Raw genomic sequence first — 23,795 nt, forward strand, 5'->3', positions numbered from 1 at the left:
GAGTGCAGGCATCACACAGCGCCTTCCAGTAATCACATTGTCAAGTTTTGGTTCTTCAGCCGCCTCTACGGGTTTCCTTTCACTGCTTTTAGCATCTGATTAGCTTTCTTGTCCCTGTTGAAAATGAATGGATCTCCATAGCATAATGCTGCCATCAAAAATGTTTCTCATACGATCAGACTGATGTGCAGAGTTAGTTTTTTTTTTTTTTCTTCAACAGTAACTTTTGCTCCTATCTGACTGGAGCACCTTCATTTATAAGTATGATGTGTCTCCAACGTCAAACGTCAAATAGCTTTTGATACATTTCTTGCATCTGCTGCCCTTGTTTTCTTTTAATGAATGCTAGAGTTGCAGATATCACAACTAGCGTTTGTCATGTCAACAGATCCTACCCGCTTGGTAGCTTTGTAGTTGATACATTCTCTTTCCATGTTTAGATGATTGTATTCATCCAGTGAGGAAACTTCTGAGTTGCAGTTGGTTGCACTGGATTTTATTTAAAGGTTTCAGAGTTTAAAGAGTCAAATACAAATGCAAGCCACACTTTTCAGATTTTTGAAAAAAAAATGTTTGTGGGTTTTAACATAAAATGTGGAAGAATATACATGAAAGTAATTAATTTGCAAAGGATGTAAGTCAAGATTGTAAAGTAAGGTGACCATTACTGCCCGTGGAACATCTGGAGACCTGAGCTGCTTCTGCTGCCTTGCAGCTGATGAATGCATCTGTGGGACAAGAACAGCAGTCTGAGAAGAAAGGTGGAAATGATCTGAGGGTTAGGGAAGGGCTTCCCTTTGTACAGACTTGCCTCGGCCTCAAACTGAGGTTGATCTCCTGGCTGCATTCCTTGCAGTCGGCCCCTTGGAGCCACTGTCTGAAACACATTTTTACAGATGTCAATAATGCAGGAATGCACACTTCCTGGGAGCTATCCTGGGGTTAATTCCAGGTGCCAAGAGATGCAAATATAAGAGATATGACATTTTAAGGAGGGCTAACTCTAAAAGTAGCAGAAATTTCTCATATTTTAGCGTCCAAAACTGTGATGAAAGATCAGCACATTCCCGCTTATAAAGCTATCTTTGAGTTTTCTGACTTTGAGTTCCAAGTCAGAAAAGCTAAGAGTGCAACACTAACGAGTACGAGTCACTTTTTTGAGCATTTTTTACTCTCGCAAACCGCTGGAACCATCCCTTCAGCAGCTGTTGCCCAATAGACACAACGGTGGAAGGAAGTGGGCAGGGCCGCACACTCCCCCCCCCCCCCACCAGGCTTTATAACATTCCCCCCTCACATCCGCCTTGCATACGCTGAGCGTTGTAAACAAAAGCAGGGCCACAAGACAAGGCTTAGTTTTTGTGGACTTTTTTTGATTTGTAGCTGGGTGTTTGACTCGGGACAATCAGAAGTTGAAGAAGCAACAGGTAGGTTTATGAAACCGAATATATTCGACTTGTAAAGGAAATCCAGCGCTTTCTCGCTGTCTCTGTGTTTTGGGGGGTACGCCGCATGTCTGGCCACGTTGGGATTACTATTGTTTACGCGTAAAGCGAAACTTTAGCATTTTCAAGAGTGTGCGATATATGTTTTTTTGTTTTGTTTTTCTTTATTTATGCATGTGTTTAGCAAGTTGCATGCACAACTAGTGTTCTTATTTAGGAGATAAAAAAATAAAGTCATATGGTTGATCATCTGCAGTTTGCATATATGTATATATAATTTTTCTGCAGGTGAGTAAAAATGAAATGCACGTTAATTGTTGCAGAGACACGCTGATGTGTATAGGCCCCGTCCACACGTGTCACTAGAGGCGTCCAAAAAATACTTGGAATTTTTGAAATTCTACAAATGAGAAGATGCTTTGCTGTTTTTTTGTGTGTTTTTTTTCGTATCAAGCCACAATCTTAAACAAAGCAAAAGCAAGCCATGCGTGTGGGTTGATAGAAACTGAACTGCCGTGGATTTACTGCTCAAAATATACATAAAAAAAATGGAGAGGCTGAATTTCCACGTCACATTATATAGATTCACAGGCATTTCAAATGTTGACATGGAGCTTAATCCGGTCTTGTGTCGTGTGTAATAGATTATTGGACTGACCTCAGAGGGACTGGTGAGTTGTGTATCAGGAGGACCCACACCACAAAAACACCAGCTGTTGCTGCTGTCATGTTTCCTCCTTTTCTCCGTTTTTTTTTTTATTTTTATTTTATTTATTTATTTTTATTTATTTTAGGGCCTTGTCAACCCTTAAGTGACCCTATTGATAAAACAAAGTCCTGAATGTTTTTTTTTATTTTATTTTATTTTTTTTATCATCTGTTATTGTCCAAAAAATGTAGGTCTTCAGCAGCTTAATCTGACAGGGCCTGCTGGCGCTTCTGTTGCTGCTGCTGAGGCCCGTGCCGATATTTCAGAACCAGGGATTTGACAGATTAAGTGAGTTCCCAAAGATTAGAGAAGCAATCATTGTTTCTGCAGATTGGTCTGTGGATGTCAAACGGTGTGAGCGCACTTCACCAGCTTCGACTCCTCTCCAAAACTTTGTCACTTTCCTGAACTAGTCGGTACATGTTGGTCTTATCGAAACCAGCTTGTTGTGCTCAGGGTCTTTATCTGAAACATGAGAGCTTGAGCTGGTTGCTCACTCCAGGTTGAGGTTTAAATCAGCGTTGTTGTTGTTATCTCTGGATTTAAAGTGAGAGCTTCGGAGGAGCTTAACCACATCGTCTCAGTAAAGAGGGAGAATCGTTTTTCTCATGGAAATAGCCCCGCTTCTAAGAGTTTTGCGTAAAACAAATTCACCATGATTGTGCCCGTTGAGGGTTTGAGAAGTCGCTGCAGCGTTTGCTTTGGTGCGTTTTGTTTTTTTATGACTGCATTTTAACTCATCCCAAACGCACATCCTCCCACTGTTTCCTGTTCATGATTGCGTAAGACGCTTTTACTACAGCCAGACCAAAGCAGTTTGAGGGAAATATTTTGCCTGTAAAGTTCACTATTTTTTCAAAAGTCTCCCTCCCCTCCTCGCCAATCTGTGGTCCAATTATGAATCCTAATGCTGAGCATCAAGAAGGCTTTAGGAGTTTGCATTGGAGTGTTCCTGTCTGCAGCGCCACAATACTGTCCCTTCGAAGAAAACGTTGGCACAAACAACACAAGTGGGAGGCAGCGAAAAGATTAATGTTATTTAAATTATTTTTAAGTTTCTTTTCCCATTAAAGTGTTAGATGCACCAATCAGGGTTTTATTGGCCAATACTCATTTCTGGCCAGAGATGCTGGATTTTTCTGGCTTTTTTTTTTTTCTTCTTGCTGATTTTGACTTCTTTTTTTTTTTCTTATTTCATGAGATCTACGATACATAAAAGAGGAACAAAATAAACGGTAGCTTCTTCTTTATATGGAAGTGGTGGTAGAAATTGAAGGATTACTATTCCTATCTCTCCATGACAGATGTCCCACTGAGTTTCACAGGGGATGTTTTTGCAGACTGGAAATAGTGGAAGTTTTTTTTTAGTTCCATTTTCAGTAAATAAACCAGTCGATTACCTTTCACAGGGGAAAAAAGTTGAGATTATACCAATTGTTGACCTTTGGGTGCTCCTCTATGTTGCGTGGTTCTTCGTTGGCCAGGTGACGCATACACTAAGCGAATCAAGGAAGTTAACAGGTGGTGGAAGAAAGGATGGAGTGTGGCGGCCCCTTTCTTGGCTAATTTATTTCAGTTCTGTTAGTAATTGTGTCCTTGTTTCATTTAGTTGTTCCTCTAATACCTTGCCGCCCAGAAAGGAAGCCCCGAACAGTTGTCTTTTCTTTTTACTGTGGCTTTTCTTTCTCACATGACTGAGGAATCTTGGCGGGGGCCGGTGTCTTGCCCTCTTCAACAAAGCTCCTGCAGTGCAGCGGTGGTCCTGTTTTGGATCGCTGCAGACAAATGAACCTGTTGTTCGACACTCCTCTTCATCTGGCTTTGGCTCTGGACTGCTTTAGCAGTCAGAGTAGCATACACTGGCTTGTGCGTGTGTGTGTGTGTGTGCTTTGTGGGTGTTTTCTGTCAGACGACTACATATGAAACTTGATCAATTTCTCTCTCTCTCTTTCTCTTTAATGGGAAACCTGCTTTTATAAGTTCTTTCTTTTTTTTTTTTTTTTTTTTTTTTTTTTTTTTTAGAGCTTTGTTAACTTTTCCAATGCACATTGTGAAAGCACATTGTGTCAACCTGGAAAAAGCAAACACAGCCAGAGCAATCGAAAGCCAGGGAAAGTTCATAGAGATGGGGTCAGAGGCTGGGAAGTTTTGCTGGGAACCAGGGTGTCGTTTGCTTCCTGTGAATGTGGATGAGTCCCGGTCAGTCCTGCCTCCCTTCAGCTGCAGAGGAAAGAGAAACGGCTCGCCTCTGGCTCTCAGGAGTGACCAGACAAGTGGACAAAGAATCCCCTTTTAAATGGCTAATTTGATTTGCATGCAGAGTCGCAGCCTGCATGTTCTCTACTCCAACAAAGCGGCATGATCTGCATGGCTCCGCTCCTTCCTTGTTTTCTGTTCAGTCTTCCTCTTTTCATACTTGCAGCGCTTCGGATAAACACTGCTGTCGTGTTGTGAAATTCATCCGCTCTCCGACATAATGCCAAACTCTTCTGGCAGTTCTGGCGATGACGATCTTGAGTTCAATATGGTTGATTTCAAGTGAGCTTAAGAGGAGGGGAGGGGATTCGGGGCCAAAGTCACTGGATCCTCGGATCCTCTTCCGCTTTCAGTTAGATTTCCTCTTTGTCTGCCAGTTGCCTGAGCGCCTTATCTACTGGGTTTCACAGCCAGTCGGTCTATGTTTGTGGTGTAGGCTGTTAGGTGTGGTCCTTTTACATGATACACATGTTGGTGCAAGTCACAACTGCAAGTGTTTGCAGGTTTTTTTATTTTTATTTTTATAAATTTCCACCTGAGGCTGTGTACTGTAGTACAGAAAAGAAAAACACACACTAATGTTCAAGCAGTTATTTGGCAGATATAAAGTGGGAGAGCGACTATTCCCGAAGCTCAATCTGGAATTCCTTTCATGTACCATCTGTTACAGAGCTGTACTATATTATGAAATATAGTTTCAGAAAACCTTGAAGTTCCACGTTGAGCCTTTTCTAACTATTCTCTTCTCTGTGACGCCCCAGGCTCTGTAGCTATCTGCAATGGACGACATCAAAGTTGAGGCCAAACCCCTGTTGGTTGACAGAGAACTACCGGTATGTATGCCAAAAGCCAATACATGTTTGTGAACACATATTTGGAAAGTTATGTCTTAGTATGGTATATAAGCCAAAAAAAAAAAAACAAACAAAAAAAAAACTATTTTGTGGCATTTGATCAAAATTTTAAATCATAGACATCTATGATGATTTAACCTGGAGTCGCAAATTCATTGAATCGCAACTGTCTTGGCAATATTGCAGTTTGAAATACTCCCATCAAAAAGCACTGCTGACATGCAGTATTTGGCAGGCTGCTTTGTTTTTATACTTCATGACCCCAGGAATTGGCAATCTGAACTTTTGATGGCAGAATTTTGTAGTAGCTCTAAAAGCGACGTTTGGGAAGCGTTTCAAAATTCTGCATCACTGCGTAGAGTCAGAACTCCACACATGCAAATTTGCTTTGGCGGTTAAAATGTAGCCTTTATAAATGGACTTTTGTCCACCAGCTACGGTAAGTGGCGCCGTTGTACCACTGAGCTGCGCACAACTACACTTGTATTAAATATGTTAATGTTTAGTGTTATCCTCAGTTATTCCCAGCTGTCAGTTATTTGTTTTGTGTGGCAACAGTCATCAATTAGTGTGATCTTGATATTTTTCCCTGATTAAACAACATAATAAATGCAGATTCCTGACTGTGATAAACTATGTTTTTGCATGTTTATTTTTATTTTCATACCCTGCTCTCCTGTACTAAATACTTAAAAACTATGAAACAAAAATTATTCCTATGGCTGCTCATATGACATAACTTTTATGTACTCAACTTTTGATCTGAATGCATAAGCTTCAGCAGAACTACAGAATTAAAACTCCTCTAAATTTAGTGTTTTTATAGAGCGACAGTCTCTCAAACTGATATTAGCTGTGTAAGTTGTTGCCTATCTGTTTAGGTTGTGATTCTGCAGTCAACAGCTTTAACAGGCAGGCTTTGAAGACATCACTGATGGATGGCAGTCCATTAGTCTACACACATTCATAGTGTATTCCCATAGGATAAATGTCATTTATTTCCCCCTTTTTGCCACAGAATATGATATAGAACAGTCAAATGTGTCTTACAGCCGTCTGACCAGCAGGGCACTGCAACAGATGTATGCAGGGTTATGCTTTAGCAGTTGGTGCAGCTCATGTCATTTCTAGATTTGATTGCACTGCTGTATGCACATCGGTCAGCAAACCTGCAGGAATCATAAGGCTGAATTTCATGACACTTGAAGGGGTAGAATACAGTCAGAAAAAAACTCAAAATTATGCTTTTTTTTTTTCTAAATGAATGGGAATCCCATAAAACCAATTCCATCGGTTATGACAGGCATTTCAGAACCTAAATAACCGTAACTTTAAACACAAAAAATTTCCTTGGAAAATGCAAAGCGAATCTCAGTTCACATTCTTTTTTTTTTCTTTTTTTTTATTGAGGACAGAATATCTGTCCTGAGTGATGAATGTAGCAGTAAAAGTCAAACTGCATTCATTGACAGGGTTAGGCTCATGCAAAATTCAATTAGTTCTTGTAATTGCATTAAGTTTATTCTCTCATTAACCTGTTCTCTCCTTCCAGGGCCTGAGAGAGGCTGTACTGCAACTTGTTGTCAAGGTACGGCTTCACAAACACAGATTTATTGCATCTCTCTAGTTGAAACATGTTTTTTTATTTTTTTTTGCATGTTTAGGTTACACTGCTTTATTATTAATTTTTCCCCCATTGTGTGTGGTGCCCAATATGAAGGGCAATCAGTCCCATTCAGTGACAATCATCATAGTTGTAAAGTTTTCTCCACCGTGGTGGTGACTCATCTTCTCTTCTGCTGTGTTTTTGTTTGTAGATAAATCTAATTAAGGTAGTACTTCATTCAGCTACTGGAAGTGATGAAGTCTCTTTTCAGGACGCATGCATGCACCTGTGCTGTTGTGTGTGAGGTTATAGCTGCACCAACGTAGCTTTTTCAAATCCGAAATCCTTCTTTCTGTAAAAAAAAAGAAGAAAAAAAAGAAGAAAAAACAAATTCCTTACAGATGGTGTAGTAGGATCTCACCATTTTCTTCATTCATTCAAATGAATTCCTGCGGGTTCAGGTTGTAAATCTAGAGTCCTATTGGCCCATTTTGGGGAACCCCCCACCCCCTCTGAAAAGTTCATATTGACTGTATGAGCTTGTGCTGTCTCTCAGCTCTGAAGTTTGTTTCAGTTTGTTTCAATGAGACGTAACGGCTCCCAGCTGTTACAGAGCGATGAAGGAATGCTGCTCAAGGAAGTATTATTTTTCTCTCCTAAAATTAGAAACAAGATCACCTTCAGTCATTTTCCCCCATTGGCTCAATGCCGACTTGCAACATTCTTAGCCGCTTCACTTTGACCTCTGAGGCCCTTGCAAATACGGGAGTTGCCCCGCGTGAGGGGACGCTCTTCTGCGGGTCAACTCCCTTACTCTGGATTCCTCTGACTTGACTAATTGGTTGGGTCACTAGGAACTATCTAGGCCATGCATCTGTGGTGACCTGATTGCGATAATTAGCGACCTAGGATTAGTCAGGGGGACGACATCGTGCTGTTTGGTTCCGCGTCGCTTGCATTCGCACAAAATCGTTGTCGCGCAGCTGCGCTTTGCTTGTATGGATTTAATAACCGTGTCTGGGTAGGCATGTGCAGTTACAGGTGTGCAGTCATGTACTTGCACATGTGGAGGGATTATCCCGCCTTGTGGCCTACGTGCCTGAGCGGGCCCTGCCGTGACAGGAAGAAGAAGACGATGCGAGGATTCTCGTCACATCCTGTACATTTCTAATGTACACACTGTTAGAAATTCCCACAATACTGCACAGTTTGTACGATTATTTTTCATAAAGTAGTCTTCAACTATACTAATCAGTATGACTTTTTTTTTTCTTTTTTTTTTTTTACAGGCAGATAGTTGTGATTCCTTTCAAGTCATTTTTCATCTTTAGGTTACCTACTTTTGTTCTCATTCATATTTTATAACTTACACTATACAAATAATATTTTCAATAAAACTACCCCTTTTTTTTCTTTTGGCTTTCTAATTTTGTAAAACACAGTTTTGCCCCCATTTTAATACTATTAATAGTCTTCACTTTATTCCTGATTTAGACTTTATTCCAACATATTACTGAATAACGGCAGCTGTCAATCCCTCACATATTCCTCATCTACCGTTTCTGATCAGACACGCATCCTTAACGCTTGTTCCGTTTCCCGACTGATGCCTCCTTCTGCCCGACACCGGCTGATCCAATTTAAGGATGTCTTCATCTAGAATTAGCTTGTTTTGACCAGCCTGCAAGGCATCCTGGGAGGCTGGGGAGCTTAAGGCCGGCCGGTAAGCAGCGAGGGTATAAAATGCAGCTCGAGGCACCGGGCTGAACAACTTCAGAGGCTTACCAAGTGTGGAGACCTGTAGCTCGGGAGGGAGTCTGCGTTGTTGCGTTTTTTATTTTTCCAACAGCGAGCGGTGTTAGAACTCGAGTCCTGCAAACATGGTTCTGGAGGATTCTGATGTGGAAATGATTGTTGCTGAGATTGAAGTCAGCGTGAGTAAAGTTTATTGAGAGTTAGATGGCTAGTGGATGGTATTGGTACGAGTCTCCATATTTAAATGCATTTGACGTAGTTTTTTTTTTTTTTTTTTTTTCCAAGAATGGGTAAAATTTTCACAGCCTTGGGAAGATTTAAGTAAAGTGGCTATTGGAATATAAATTATGTGATGATTTCAATCAGTTTTCTAGAAAATGTTCTGCTTTTCTTGACACTTTTCTTTCACTTTTAAGCACTTTGATTGGCTTTTTAAAAAATTCCTTTTTTTTTTTTTTTTTTTTGCATCTATAGGAACACGATGTTGAGACTCCTCACGGAAGACTCCACTGCACGATGAAGGGCTCTCCCAAAGGGGACAGACCGGTCATTCTTACCTTCCATGACATTGGCCTGAACCGTAAGCCCCTGCTCCTTCCTCAGCTTTATCTGAGCGAAACATCTGTTGTTCCTAAAGCCGGTGGGGTTTTTAATGACTGCGCCATGTGTGATCAGATTATCCAGGCGCGGTAGGCAGGGGTCGAAATAAGACTCTCGTGGTATGGTAACCTTGAGTAAAAGAACGCCAAGATTTGCTCATGTTTTCTTTAAAAAGGAAAAAAAAAAAACAATGTAAGCTCTTTCAAAGTAATTATTCTGCTTACTCTGTGCTTCAGAAACCAGGGGAAAACTTTGATTTTTTTATTTTGTTTGTGCCTCATATGAAAATAGTTTTAAACCTTAAGAATGACGTGGTAGAGAATGTAAGCAACTCTGAAATTGTAGCTTTTGAAAACCTTTCCTTTGTGTGGTAACTGCCCCACATGTCTCTGCTTAATCATTTAAACTCTGTTGCATTACAGAATCTTAACTCTCCCATCTTTACTTATTGTGTAACTGGAGATTCCGTTTTATTTCTCCAGAATCCAAGTCCTGCCCTTATTAATTATGGCTAATTTGCCTTTTCGTGTGTGTGTGCGTGTGTGCGCGTGTGCGTGTGTGTGTGTGTGCGCAGACAAAGCTTGCTGGGACCCGCTCTTCAACCACGAGGACATGGCGGAAATCATGCAGCATTTTGCCGTGTGTCACGTCGACGCCTTGGGGCAGCATGAAGGAGCCAACACCTTTTCCACTGGGTGAGTCGATGCACACACACACCATCTGTGTCAGGCAGTCTGTGACCTTTGACTGGGCGCAGGTAGGTGGCTGGATTCCTGCGGATGTACTTGGGACATCCTGATTTAACATGTGTGTCGCTAGGGCAGGCGTTTATCTCTGTAATCTCTTGCTTTGATGTTGGTGCTTTGGCCCTTGGTAACGCCGTCCTGGCATAAAGCTGAAACTCCAATACCGGTGGTGTTCTGACAATGAGCAACATAATGTTATAAACTTAACTATGGATATATATGTTTTTAAAAGTATTCAATCGTTCTGTTTTTTGTTTTTTTTTAAGGTACGAGTATCCCTCTATGGACCAGCTTGCTGAGACTCTCCCATTGGTGCTGAAGCACTTTGGGTAAATTGAACTTCAGTTTCCAAATGAGCCTTTCACCGTTTCATGTAAGGAATCCTCTAACCCGTTGTTCTAACAGTATCCACGTATCTTTATGCACCGCAGCCTGAAGAGCGTCATCGGAATGGGCATCGGAGCCGGCGCGTACGTGCTGACCCGATTCGCCGTAAGTTCACGCCTCTCACTCTCCCAGTCACACTCCGTAATTCGGGTTTTAATTAATCTCAGATTAGCAGCTAATGTGTTTCTGCCTCCTGCTTATTTTTGGTCTCAAAAGGCTGCTTATTACCCAAGCCCTCTGAGCCACAAAAGCCCGAGGAATGTGGCCGATCGGCTCAGCGCTAGCACTTTGCTCCGTAGGAAGTCTCTGTGTTGATGGAGACGGCTTTTAACTCCGTACTGGAGAGAATATTTCCGATTATTGCATGGGTGAATTTACTTTGTGCACAGGACTTGCATTTTTAACATTGAAGACCTGAAATGGATCTTAGCTTGAAATTGGGCAGCAACATCTAAATTCCCTAAGTTTAAATGGTAATCGCCCTAAAATGACCAAATAGAGACTCTAGACATTTTGCGCTCTAAAACAGAATCACTCACCATCAGTTCATTTTTCTTTCCCGTTTTAGCTGGACTATCCAAATATGGTGGAAGGTCTCATGCTCATCAACATCAACCCATGTGCTGAGGGATGGATGGACTGGGCTGCCCACAAGGTAACATATTGAAGACCAACAAAAATGTCAGTACATCTTTGGCTGTTAACGGTAGCTTGAACAGAAACCTGCTTCAAACAACAATGAGTTAGTACTGTGCAAAACAGATTTTACTCTGTGTTTTTCAATATTGTGAAATCTCACGCCTTAAGATCTCATTGCACACCTATCAAAGCAAGATCATTTTTAACAATGTTCAAAACAAAGTAAATAACAAAGAAATGTTATTTACATTGTTTTTCTATCTAATTTCAGATCAGTGGCTGGACCCACGCTGAGCTTGATATGATTATTACCCACCTCTTTGGAAAGGTACAACGTTTCCCCATTTCTATATCCATAAATCTCAAAGGCTTCTAAAAATGGTCATAAATGTAGGTTCTAAGTTTAACGTGCGATTTCTTTTTTTTTTTTTGGTTCCTTTTATAGGAGGAGATCCACCACAACCACGACCTTATCGCCACATTCCGCCATCATATCTTGAACAACATGAACCAGTTCAACTTGCATCTCTTTGTCAAGGCCTACGAGAGGTAACGCCAGTGGAATAAGACTTTTGTCAAAGGTTTTGTTTTGTTTTTTAACAAGTCAAGACGCAGCTGATTTTTCTGATCCTCTTTCTATAGCCGGAGGGATCTGGATATTGAGAGGCCAGTCCCTGGATGTAATGCCAGAACTCTCAAGTAAGTATAGGCAGCCTCCTTTTTTTTTTTTTTTTTAAATTGTGCAGTAAAGGACACAATAGTTTGTAATATTGGTCAACTGAGTGTATTTTCTTTCATCCAGGTGCCCTTCTCTGCTGGTGGTCGGCGACAATTCTCCTGCTGTGGATGCTGTGGTGAGTTCAGGCCGGTCACTCATTACTTTGCTGGCGCTCCAGATAACGGCCCGAACGTGCTTTCCGTCCACTTCGGTCTTCTGTTGATGGGGAGAAGATTTGCCGGTTTACTTGTCCGCATTATGGCAACATTTGAACTTGACTTGTGCAAAAACATGGTTCTAGGAACAAAGATCAAGTGACTCCGATTTAGATTTAATCTCCTAAAGTCAAGAGATTTGTGTTGCTGGGTTTACTCGTAGCTTAGGAATTGTCTCAAATCCCCTAACTGTTTATTTATGTAAGTGCTATAAAAGCTTTTGCCGTCTTATTTGCGGTATAGTCAGAATTCCCTGGGAAGCTTTATAAACTGGAGTTGTTTGTGCTTGCAGGTGGAGTGCAACACCAAGTTGGACCCCACGAAAACAACCCTCCTTAAGGTGAGAGCTCTGTCCAGACCCCTTTGCTCCACTCATGTCCCCCGCTCCAGACCTCCCTGCTCCCCTCCCATATTCTCGTTAAGATCATAATAGCCTTGATGGAAACACTTCGGCTGATAAGTTTCCAGCGGGTCAGCACTTACTTGGTGACATATTAACCGGCGCTGCCACAGCTGAACATGTCCTTGCATACGCACTTTGCCTGTGCAATCTGCACCAGCTGACCTACTTTTGGTCGCCTTTGGCAACCTTTTTATCGGCTGCACCAAAATCAAATGGCTGCTGAACTGAAAAAATGGATTCACCGTGGAAACTCTAAAGTAGCACAATTGCAGGGGGGGGGGAGGGCACAAGGTGGTAAAATGGGTCATCTTGGGTATCGTTTTTTTTGTTTTTGGCAGGTAATGATGGCTTCTGATTTTTCTCTTTCCTTTTCCAGATGGCTGATTGCGGAGGCATGCCCCAGGTCGACCAGGTGGGTTCTCTTGTTTTTCAAATAGAAGTTGTGGCTGGATAAGGAGTGCATGTAGTCAGTGTGTGTGTGTGTGCGTGTGTGTGTGTGTGTGTGTGTGGACAGTAGTGTAAGAAGGTGGCATGTAAGAGCATTAGGAAGAGGCAGATATGGACCACAGTCGTCAGGTTTTAATCCTGCACACTGAGCTACACCTGCCTGTAGCAGCTGTCATATCTCTGTAAGCTGCTGGATGGAGAGCTGGAGCGTGTTGATGTCTTGTGTAAGCTGAGTGATTATTTATGACACGGAGACTGATTATCTGTGTTTCTGCTCCTCCCTGCAGCCCGGAAAGCTGACGGAGGCTTTCAAGTACTTCATCCAGGGGATGGGATACAGTAAGTCATCAAAAGTTTCGGGTGTTTTGACATTTTTAGGTGTGTGATGAGATGAACTGTTCTGACCCAACCCTATCTAAGGCGCCTCTGCCCTCTTGTGGTGAGATGAAGAAGTTTGTGCTAATGGCCCTTGTTCTTTCTAAATGGTTTGCAGACCTCATTTAATGAGCCTAAGTCTTAAAAAAATATTTATTTACATCATGTGGTTTAAAGCAAAGGCTCCCATTTAGTCACTTTATATGTAGTTTTGCTTCAAGCTAAACTAGAGCTATCCAAAGAAGTCTCAACTTCCAGAATAACCACAACATCCCCTTTCAGTCTGATCTTAATTTTTTTTTTTTTGTTTTGATTTGTTTTTACAAAACTGTACATATCTAGTTTTGAACAATGGGCAAAATATTTTCAGTCTATGTAATCCATCCATTTAAGTTTTGAAATTTTATATTTTCCCTGTTATAAAAATGAACTGGAATGCAACAAAATGTATAAAGGCTGCTTTGCTAGTTAAAAATAAGAAAGTAAAAAATAAAAAAAATACTTCAGCATTAAAATATTTTCATTTCAGTACCACAAAATTCAAGCTTCATTTCCACAAAAGATGAGCAGACAATTAGGGAAAAATCAAAAACTCACCGTTTTGTTTTCCTTAATAAGTTTTGAATCAAGTCAAATATTAAAATAAATTAAACGCATAAAAACAGGAAGTGCTAGATTTGTTCATATTTTAGTTGCTACAGCGTTGGAATGCATAAACTTCACAAAGCACCTTATTAGCTTCTATGGCTAATTGTAGTTGGCATGGTCAATTAGCGCAGTCGGCAAATCCAACTTGGTGTAACTTTTGCAGCAAGAACGCAGAAGGTGATTTCGTTGCGTTCTAACTCGTAAAGAAACTGTGACTAACCACTTCTTGGGGTTGGTTCTGAATGGCTTTATTTCTAATTTAGCAACAAGCTAAATCTTTAGTCGACTCCGTATTCTGACTGCACTCCTCCTTTCTCAGTGCCCTCTGCCAGCATGACCCGCCTGGCTCGCTCCCGTACCGCCTCCGGCTCCAGCATCACTTCAGACGGCAACCGCTCGCGCTCGCACACCCACGATGGCAACCGCTCGCGCTCGCACACCAACGAGGGGAGCCGCAGTCGCAGCCACACGACCGAGCACGGCCACACGGACGCCACAGCCAACAACAACGTGGACCAGTCAGGACCCAAGTCCGCTGAAGTCTCCTGCTAAAGTGAACGCCCCGCCCCCCTCCAACAACACCCTGCCCGCTGCAGACAACAAGAACCTCTCAAGGTCCCTTCATTTTGTGCTGCGCTGCCTCTTAATTATACACACAGACCAACACACACACACAGATCCATACACACTTAAAGCAGACAGGAACACTAACATGACATATTGTGACATGTAAAAAAAAAAAAAAACGCACAAAGGACTCTTGCTTGCAGATATTCCACTGCAGCTGAGATGTCTCTACATTCGAAGATGACTAGAATAAACGGTTGTGGTCCAGCCACAAAACATCAGCACTCTTCGGTCAGGCAGAAGAGTGCTGGCAAACGGAGGCAACGCAGCATTCGGGCGACACCAAAACGGAGAATATCAGAGAAAGCTGTGGCTAAGAAGAGTACTCCAGCTTGTAAACTATCTCTCTCGCATTTAAAGCAGAATTAAAATCCAGCATTCCTTCTGTTTTTTTCCCCCCCCTCTACCTTTACCACGTTTCGACACAGCTTTCTCGAATTTACCCTGCTGTAACTGTCTTGTTGTCTTCTCACTAATTGTCTGGTCATTTACTCTTTTATGTTTCCAAGTGGCGTCGTTTGTGCGTAGGAGCAGATTTGTAGTCGTAAGGGAAAGGGAGCGAGGAAGCACTCGGACGGATGGATGAATCGTAAAGGGCTCGTTGTATCTGTAGCTTCACAAATTAAGGGAGAAAGTTTTCAGGATATACTGTAAATGATAATTTCATTCAGCTGGTGTTTATCATCTCTGAGGTGTTGGGTTTTATTTTAGTTCCCCCTTGTTGCTCCCTTGAAGGTTTCCGCGCGAACCGACTGTTTGCAGGCGAAATACGACTTGAATTAAGACTGAACATTTCATTAAGAATTAGCTTTATAACGAATTAAAATGTAAATTCACACGAGTTTTTCCAATCACATATGCTCATTTCCTTGAGATTTTTTTCCCCTCTCTCCCAAGCTATATGTATGCCGATTTCTATGCAATCAAGCACAAAGGAACAAAAAAAAAAAAAAAAAAAAGTGCCATGAAATTGTTCGCTTTTGAGATGTGATGCTCCTGTGTGGTTTTTGGATTTGTTGGGTGAGTGCAGACGGAGAGGTCCACATGTTAACATGAGGATAGCCATAGAACTTACCCGATACCATTTCCTGTATTTTACTTGCACTACAGCAACATATTACTTTGCAGATGACATAAATGCAGCTTTGTAAAGATGCAATGCACAAACCATCTCTTTTGCTGTAGGGGGAAAAAAAAAAACAAATAGCATTAAAAATGATATAACGGTTTGTATTTATTAAAAAATGACAATAAAAAAAAACTTGTAACAGATTCCCTTTTGTTGCATTATTGCATATTTCAAAATGTAACTATAACATTGATTTACTTTCTGTACTTGTAAGGAGAATGATAAAATGCAGGAAAAATATCAACGGTGCCTTCTGCAGCCGCTGAACTTTCTTAAAGAACTTAAAGTTCAGTGAATTTATTGTGATGCACATAGCTTCGTTTGAGAACAATGAACAGATGGCTTCATGAAAACCAAGGATTACACCAGACAGATAAAGTTGCAGAGATGTTTAACGCACGGTTAGGCTATAAAACAGTCACCAGAGCCACAGCTTAAGTGGGAGTTGAAAAGGTGGGGCAGTCGGCTAGATCAAAGCCCATTAATGTTTTAGAAAGATCCAGTCAAAGACCGAAGTCTGGCTGAGACTCTATGACCTTTTAAAATTGATGTTCATAAATGTTGTCCAACCAGACTGAGGTTGAAGTATTTTTCAAATCTGAGATTTGCACGGTTGGTAGGCATACTCTCCAAAACATATAAAACTTCAAAAAATGTAGAGATTTTGGGGGGCTGAATACAAATGCACACCACATTTTCATATGAGTTAAAAAAAGAAAAAGGTCTTTTCACTTCACAGTTTCTAGCTGAAGTGTAAATTCCCGGTGGAACACAATGAACTTTATGGTTTTATTTGGACAGAATGTGAAACGGTTTAATACTTTGCTTTTGCAAAGGCGGAAAATATTGTCTACTTTTTGTTTGCAAAGAAACGGGCGAGAAATGAAAAGAGGAAAACGTGTGTATGAGGCTGAGAAGATGCTTGATTAGCCGATGTAGATGCGTAGCGTTAATCAGAAACTCTACATAAATAAATTAAACTTTAAATATAGGCTTTTATTGCTTTACCTCTTCAAATATTCTTATTACACGAATCTGTGTTGGAGACACATTTCATATTTACAATTTTTTCCAAAAGAAAAAAATATAGATTGCACATTTAAAAACTCAAAATATCTTTTAGGAAACAAAAAAAAAAACAAAACAAAACAAAAGAAGTGTTCTTTGCCAAATTGCAGCATTTTAGTTCACGACTTCCGGGTAACCATAGTAGCTCTCCAGCTCTGCAAAGATGTCATTGGGATTCCTGCAGCTAAGGTTGCAGAAGCACGCCTGGATCCACATCATCTTCCAAGTGAACCCGGTCCCGTTCGGACACTCAAACTCCACGTCGACGGTCTTCGACTTGTACGGGATGCAGCAGCGCTCGTCGGTGCAAACGCCACAGTACTTTGGTCGGTACCACTTCTTGCTGGTGCAGCCAGAAATGGTGAGGTGCGAGGGCTGATCCTCCCTGTAGATATTCAGGCACTTCTTTCCTGGCTAAGGAACGAGACAAGCTTTTAGGACCGAGGCTTTTTGGGAACCCTCGACGACGCTGAAAGTGCACACGCCTACCTTGATGTGCTTGGTGATGTCTACTTCACACGGCCTCAGATTGCAGAGACGGGACTCTTGGACGAGCTCACATTGGTCGTTGGCGTTGGAGATCCTCAACGACAGGCCGCGGCCGCAGGTCTTGGAGCAGGGGCTCCACGAGGTGGTCTGGGTGATGCAGTTCTTGTGCCAGCTCTCAGTTGGAAAAACTAGATTGGCAGGAGCAGGAAGCAAAGAGTTATGCAACACGCACAAGAGGTTCAGTGTTCACATTTTCATCCTCCGTTGCACTTGGTGCAATGTGAGGTGAGCAGTTGATTTTTCAAATTCAATCCCATTTTTTATAGTCGCTATCAAACAAATCCGTAATGTTATCACGCAACATGGCCATGACATGTTAAACATTTTCAAAAAAAATAAAGTTAATGACTGACTTAAAGAAGTTCAAGGTTTTTGACCGACCGGTCAATCCTCCAACTTGTCATGATAATACCCCTTTAAGAACGACACAATGCATGATGGGAGTTAAAAGTTCATGACCTGTGATTGTATACGGAGAGGGAGAGAGAACTACACACGCTGTTTGCTCGAAAAGTGGATTTTGTTTAATGAAGTTGCACAAAAGCGAAAATCCAAATGAGTTTTTCTGTTCTTTTTAAGGGTGCAACAATAAGCACATTTCTATTCCTACTGTCCATTTATGTGTTATTTGAAATGACTGCTGCCTTTAACGTTGTGTTTTCTTTCTGGTTGTGCTCACTAAACATGCATATTTCCCTTTAATGATTAGAGTCACCGACATGTGATACCTCTGTCAACTTGGAATTAGACCTGTTTGTCTCATACGGCGTCGCGAGCGATTGTGATTTGGGACTAGGCGAATACGATTTCATTTGAAATTACAAAACGCAAGATCTTCATCTACACTGCATCTGTTTCCAATTTAAGGCATCAAGACACACTAATGTCGGCATCTGGATCTAATTTGTCCACGTGTGCAACCCAACAAGATCTGCTCTGGTTTTCTTGCCTTCGTGTCAAAGTCACGAAGGCAAAGTCACGGTTGTTGCTCTAACCGTCTGGAACCTGGAAGTGACCCCCAAAAAACAGTGTGGGGGGCCTTTCACGGGAAAAAAGGCTTGGATGAACAAATTCATACACACTCCCACATCTTGTGATCGTCTTGGATTTGAAAACAGTATTTGCAAAAGTACAGCGAGAGAACCAGAAAAAAAAGTTTTTTTTTTTTTTTTGCTTCGTAAAGTCAGTTCTACATAGGAATCACAGATAAATTAGTAATAATTTGCAGTGCTACATTTTCTCCTAATTTCTTTACCTTTGTGCCTAGACTTCAATACTAATTATTTAAGATATTCATTAATACAACTACAGATGTTGAGAAGGTGTTTTTTGTTTGATTTTTTTTCCTCACATTTTTGTCATATCTTCTTGTCTGATCATGAATTATTTACATAATACCACAGAATCTGAAATTTTTAAAAGACTGAAAATGGCATTATATTTATTCCTTCAACTCTAATAGCTGTTACTTTTTACACATTTCATGACTGGTGTCTACATGAAATGATTTGCTTGTGAAAGTAATGCGCGACACAGATTGATTATTCTCTGTATTTTAACTGTGTTCTAAATTCTAGGTTGTCAGTAATCATCTTGCTCTTTTCTAATGAAGACGATTTCTTGGGAAATGTTTTAATAGACAAAATAATCATTGCCCCCGTTTCTATCCCGGGTGTCATACCCTCCACGGCGTGCCGCGGCGCTGTCTTGCGTCCTTTCTTTGGCTCGTCACAGATCCATTGCTCACAGCACTGCCCCCGGACTTTGACTCTCCGCGGACTTTGGCACCAAACCCTGGGAGGCTGGGACTCTGAGCACAGGGACACACAACCGATGGCGCCGTTCACGCACAAACACTGGTATTTACAGCTGGGCTTGAAGCTCTGACCGTTACGGTAGAGCACGCCGTCATATTCACAGCCCGTTCCCGTCATATCTGATAGAAACGACAAGTGGACACATGTTATGTAGATCAACAGCTCGGTTTGCAATGCAAAATGCTTGTAGTGCTGCACTGTGTTTTAAACACATGTCTCTAAATAGGGAGGAACCTTCCAGTCATTAGATTATAGTAGAATTACAGTAAGAGCTTAAGACGCTGCAAAAATAGCTCTGACCAGGATCATACAGCTTGTGTGTATCTCAACAACGCCATAATTATTCACATTTCTGCTGCTATTTGCACAGTTGTTTATTTCTTGTAAATAACCTCGATGCTTTCCGTGCACAAACATCTTGTTCGTTTTTCTCAGCCTGCCTCAGCTGCACGTTTGTTTTGATCTGAGATTGCTAGTTTTAATACCTATACATCATTTAGATTCCTTTAATTCCTTTTTTTTAAATAAAGTGTGCAATTTAGGTTCCATAACAAAGAATATTTACCCTGTACACTGATACAGTTTAAATACAATCTGAGACTATTGTATTTAATAAGAGACTAAAATGAGTTTTCTGTATAGTTAATTAGCTTATCAAGTAAGCTAATTAACTTAGCTTACCTGATATATATATATATATATATATATATATATATATATATATATATATATATATATATATATATATATATATATATATATATACATACAGGGAATGTAGATTTATTGTTTCATTCATATTTCTTTACAATGGATCATTTTTGTTCCAGCAAATAATTAATAAATGTACTCTGAAAGTAAGGCGTTACTGTCATATAATAATTAAATGGGTAAATTAATGGGTTTATTAAGGCTTTGCATATCATATCTGGAGTGCCAACACACGGGGAGGACAATAAAGCTAGCATTTAGCTTGATTCGTAGCCATTTACATATTCAGTTGCGTTGTTTATCTAATACCAGCTGCATTCCTTGTCAATGTCCAAACGCTTTGACAAAGTAGCATGCAATGCGAGAATGTGAACCGAGTTGTTCCTGTTGTGTGAAGACCAGATGGTCATTCCAGCGAGTGACACTTACATGCGCACACTCCTTTTTCGTACCTAGGCTTGTCCGAGCTGTAGTCGCAGTACAGCCCCTTGTGGAAGTCGCAGGTGTCGGCCTCGTTGCACTCCTCCCCGACCTGCCTGGCGCAGGCCTTGCAGCAGTCGCAGCCGTCCATGAGGAGGCTGACGCCAGGGGGGCACTTGGGCGCCACCTCGGGACACTCGCAGGGCCACTTGCAGTACCGCGTCACGTTGTACGGGTCTGGAGTCGTGGCGGGCGGCATGGCAGTGGAATTCAGGGAGTAGGCCTGGAAGGAAAGAAGCAAAGTTGGCACTTTTAATGGACTTTTAATGCAACTTTTAGAGCAACTTTGCATTAAAAGTGCCATTATTTACCGAATGACACTTCATGACAACTGTCATAAACATTCATAAAGACTTCTGAATGTTATGACATGACTTATGTCATGTTTATGACAGCGTCATGTCAGTCTTATGCACACCCCTTCAAGTGTTACCACAAGAATGCTTGAAAATAGTAATTTACGATTTATAATGAACTTACTTTTTCAAATGTGTTCCAGCAAAATAAGTATGTTGTTGATATATACAAGAACTTGGTTGCTATGGTTATATTTTTGCATCAAAAAAAAATAAAAAATCTTGAGTAAGCTTCTAAAGTTAAAAATTTCAATGCCAGATTCTACGTTGTTTAGTTTGCAAAGGACTGCAGAAAGAAAATTGTATTTGCTGTCTTAAGTATTACATGTAACATTCCTTATCCTGACTCTTTTCATACTCAACCCTCTTTGATAACGCTCACATGGATGACTGATCTGAAAGCTCTCACATCCCTAATTGATTCACTGCCTGCATGATCACTAACATGTGGTCACACTATGCGATAACTTCAATAAAGGAGTTATTCTAAAGTGAGCTCAAGTCCCTGTGGAGATAATCTTATTAAATCTGCATCAGGGTCTCGTTATGGATGCGAGTCTGGTAAAACGTTACAAAATACTGATAATGAATCAGAGTTTCTCTTCCGTTGTTGATGGACTGGCAGAGATCACTGGAGATTCATTAACAGCCCCAGGATCAGAAGTTGTTTGTTTTGCCATCTTAATTTCAAATGCATTTTGTCCAAGGACAAATTGTGCAGCTAATAATCCAACTTTTTTTTTTTTTTTTTTTTTACATTTCAGAACAGATTTGAGGAAAATACAATAACCGATCTAATGTAAGACTTAACGGTTGACCATCGGCATTATCCGCAATGTGGCAAAGTTTAGCCAAGAGACGGCACACATGACTGCAGGTCCAAATATAGTCACGTTATAAATCACAGATTGACTCATCCTCCTGGAGAAAACAGAAGCCTTTAACTCACATCTTTAAAAGACACACACACACACACACACACACACAAGCATGCATGCCTAATCCACAAGTAATTATGGCAAAAACATATTTAATCATCTTAAGCTTATTGGTCAATTTTTAAATCCTGTTGTCAGCCCTTCATTTGGAGTTAGAATCATATTATTAATAAGTCAGTGTGATGTTGTCAGCTAATGCTGATTAATGAGTTTTAATCAAAGCTGTGCCACTAAGCCGACCCTCAGAGGAGTTCATTTAGCCTGCAGTCACACGTCTATTTGCAAAAGAAAGAGTGATGAACAGCTATCCCCAATATTAGTCATGTTCCTACTGGGAATCTAAAGAGATTAGGGTAACAGATACGAAACCTTCCAACCTCAAAGGCAAAATAAAATGATCAAAATACCAGTGTGCATAAAGTTGGTCAGCAGTTATAAGAAGGGCCAAAAAAGCTTTTTCCCACCGGTTATCCAGCTGCCCAACATGTAATGTTTTAGGGAAAAACTGTAAAATTATTTTTGTTTGTTACACTTTTCACATTGTTTTATCACGTTCTAAGTGACAGCCATCTTTTTTTTTTTCTATCACAGAAAAGGTTTTTGGCTGAATTAAACGGAAGTTAAATCTAAATCAAACAGGGACGTGAGTCATTTTGACAAGCTAAGTACAAGCTCTTCTTATGACTACTACTCATACAAAGAGAGAGCAGACATGAAACCAAGGAGGAGCTGGGATCTGAACATTAGTTTTAAAGATTGTGTGCTCAGTGCACTTAACATTTGTTAAATTGCAGGCAGATTTGTACTGTACTTTAAGGGTTAAAACTGTCTACTCCCTTTTAATATGCCAACCCATTTAGTGACACAGTTTCACTGCATGCTGAAGGTCTTTATTTGCTGAGAAGCACCAGCAGAACACGGAAAAGTTGCATGTTAGCCTCGAAGGCATTCGGTCCTGAGGGTCCTGCAATTTATTTCCATTTCAAAAACTGAAATTATTCATTCAGTTAGTAATAATTTGGCTCCAAATGCAATAAAGAGAGTCTTTTGAGTAAATTTTGATCTTTTTTTTTTTTTTTTAGCCATCTGATATTAAAAAGTTCTAGAACATTTTATGTGAAAAACACCTAAAATAAGAAACACTTATTTCCAACTTAATATGTTTTAACTTCTGAAACATTTTTTTTATTTTTTTTTATTGCCTTGTCTTAAAATTACTTTATACATCTTTTACATCTTTTTGCTTTTATTTATGTTACTTTACTCGTCAGATGAGTTCAAGTTTTATGTCAAGTAAAGTACAACCCACTGCTGTTGATTATATCTTTACAATTTCCAACAGATGGTCACTAATTGATGTTCTCGAACTGGAGTAAATTCAAGAAACAAGTCCGAGCCAAGTGAAAAGCATTTCTTGGACAAACCACAAGAGGGCGCTAACATATAATACGAGAAAACACACAAGGCGTCTGCTCACATTGCAAGTTTATCTAATAATGGAAATGTGGGAAACTATAACAGCTTATTTTCAGATATAGACACAGTGCCTTTTCCTTAATTATATAATAAAAACACACACACACACGCACGCACGCACGCACGCGCACACACACGCACACACACACACACACACACACACACACACACACACACACGCACACACACACACACACACACACACACACACACTCACAGAAGTCATAAATAAATCTGCAGTGGCATATTCATTCAACAAACAACAGGGGGTTGGAAAAAATCCCTTCAGCTCACCTGTTGAATCCCAGCTGCTATCAGAATCCACAACAGGAGCCAACTCATCACTGGTGAGGAAAAGCCCGGGCATTAAAATTGGGAATTCGGTTCCGCTCTGTTTACACTGTATAAACGCGGTTCTGCTCCGCAGGTGAGCTACGTCCCTCTGCACGAGCTGTCATCCTCTGCAGCTTCCCTCCCTCTGATCCCGAAGCTTCTGCTGACAGCCCAGCGTAAGGTCTGCGAGGACAGGGACAGCATTCTGCGGAAAGTTTCCTCTCCTTTTCCTCTGCTCCACTTTCACCTAAAAGTCCTCCTCCTCCTTCTCCTCCTCTTCCTCTCCTGACGGTGCGGGCAGCAATGGTGGTTAAGGCGTGTCTGGAAGACAGCTGTGCTCTCTGGAACTTGCTTAGTTTTACATGACAGGATATAAGTTCATTTCAAAAGCAGAACATGTATTTTAACAGGCTTGTTTTTCATAATGGCCGACAGTCCTATAATCCTCAATCCTTCAGGCATATCGTCTAACAAATACAAGACTAAATTTGAAATGTTGATTAATGGA

At 40.8% G+C, this 23,795-nt stretch overlaps 2 protein-coding genes across 3 annotated transcripts; one reads left to right on the top strand and one right to left on the bottom strand.

Annotated features, from left to right (window-relative positions):
* The first annotated feature begins 1,302 nt into the window (after window positions 1-1,302).
* Window positions 1,303-15,702, top strand: ndrg1a (N-myc downstream regulated 1a). 2 transcript variants are annotated; one of them, XM_014992448.2, is made up of 16 exons: window positions 1,303-1,427; window positions 5,172-5,243; window positions 6,817-6,852; window positions 9,100-9,205; window positions 9,800-9,920; window positions 10,238-10,300; window positions 10,403-10,463; window positions 10,927-11,013; window positions 11,269-11,325; window positions 11,443-11,546; window positions 11,640-11,696; window positions 11,800-11,851; window positions 12,223-12,270; window positions 12,710-12,745; window positions 13,068-13,119; window positions 14,123-15,702. In XM_014992448.2, the coding sequence occupies exons 2-16, from the start codon at window positions 5,190-5,192 to the stop codon at window positions 14,353-14,355; spliced, it is 1,167 nt and encodes a 388-aa protein (XP_014847934.1). In that variant the 5' UTR covers window positions 1,303-1,427; window positions 5,172-5,189; the 3' UTR covers window positions 14,356-15,702. The 2 variants fall into 2 exon arrangements, with proteins under 2 accessions (XP_014847934.1, XP_014847935.1); XM_014992449.2 differs by lacking the exons at window positions 1,303-1,427; window positions 5,172-5,243; window positions 6,817-6,852 and adding an exon at window positions 8,661-8,804.
* ccn4a (cellular communication network factor 4a) lies at window positions 15,640-23,752 on the bottom strand. The gene is made up of 5 exons (XM_014992450.2): window positions 23,249-23,752; window positions 20,134-20,407; window positions 18,858-19,112; window positions 17,117-17,304; window positions 15,640-17,041 (listed from the first exon to the last, which is right to left on the bottom strand). Exons 1-5 carry the CDS (start codon window positions 23,294-23,296, stop codon window positions 16,742-16,744), a joined length of 1,065 nt encoding a protein of 354 aa, XP_014847936.2. The 5' UTR covers window positions 23,297-23,752; the 3' UTR covers window positions 15,640-16,741.
* Between the last annotated feature and the right edge of the window lie 43 nt (window positions 23,753-23,795).

The sequence above is a fragment of the Poecilia mexicana genome, unplaced genomic scaffold (genome assembly GCF_051168715.1).
Source record: "Poecilia mexicana isolate PSO_F unplaced genomic scaffold, ASM5116871v1 scaffold_11, whole genome shotgun sequence".
Taxonomy (NCBI): Eukaryota; Metazoa; Chordata; class Actinopteri; order Cyprinodontiformes; family Poeciliidae; genus Poecilia; species Poecilia mexicana.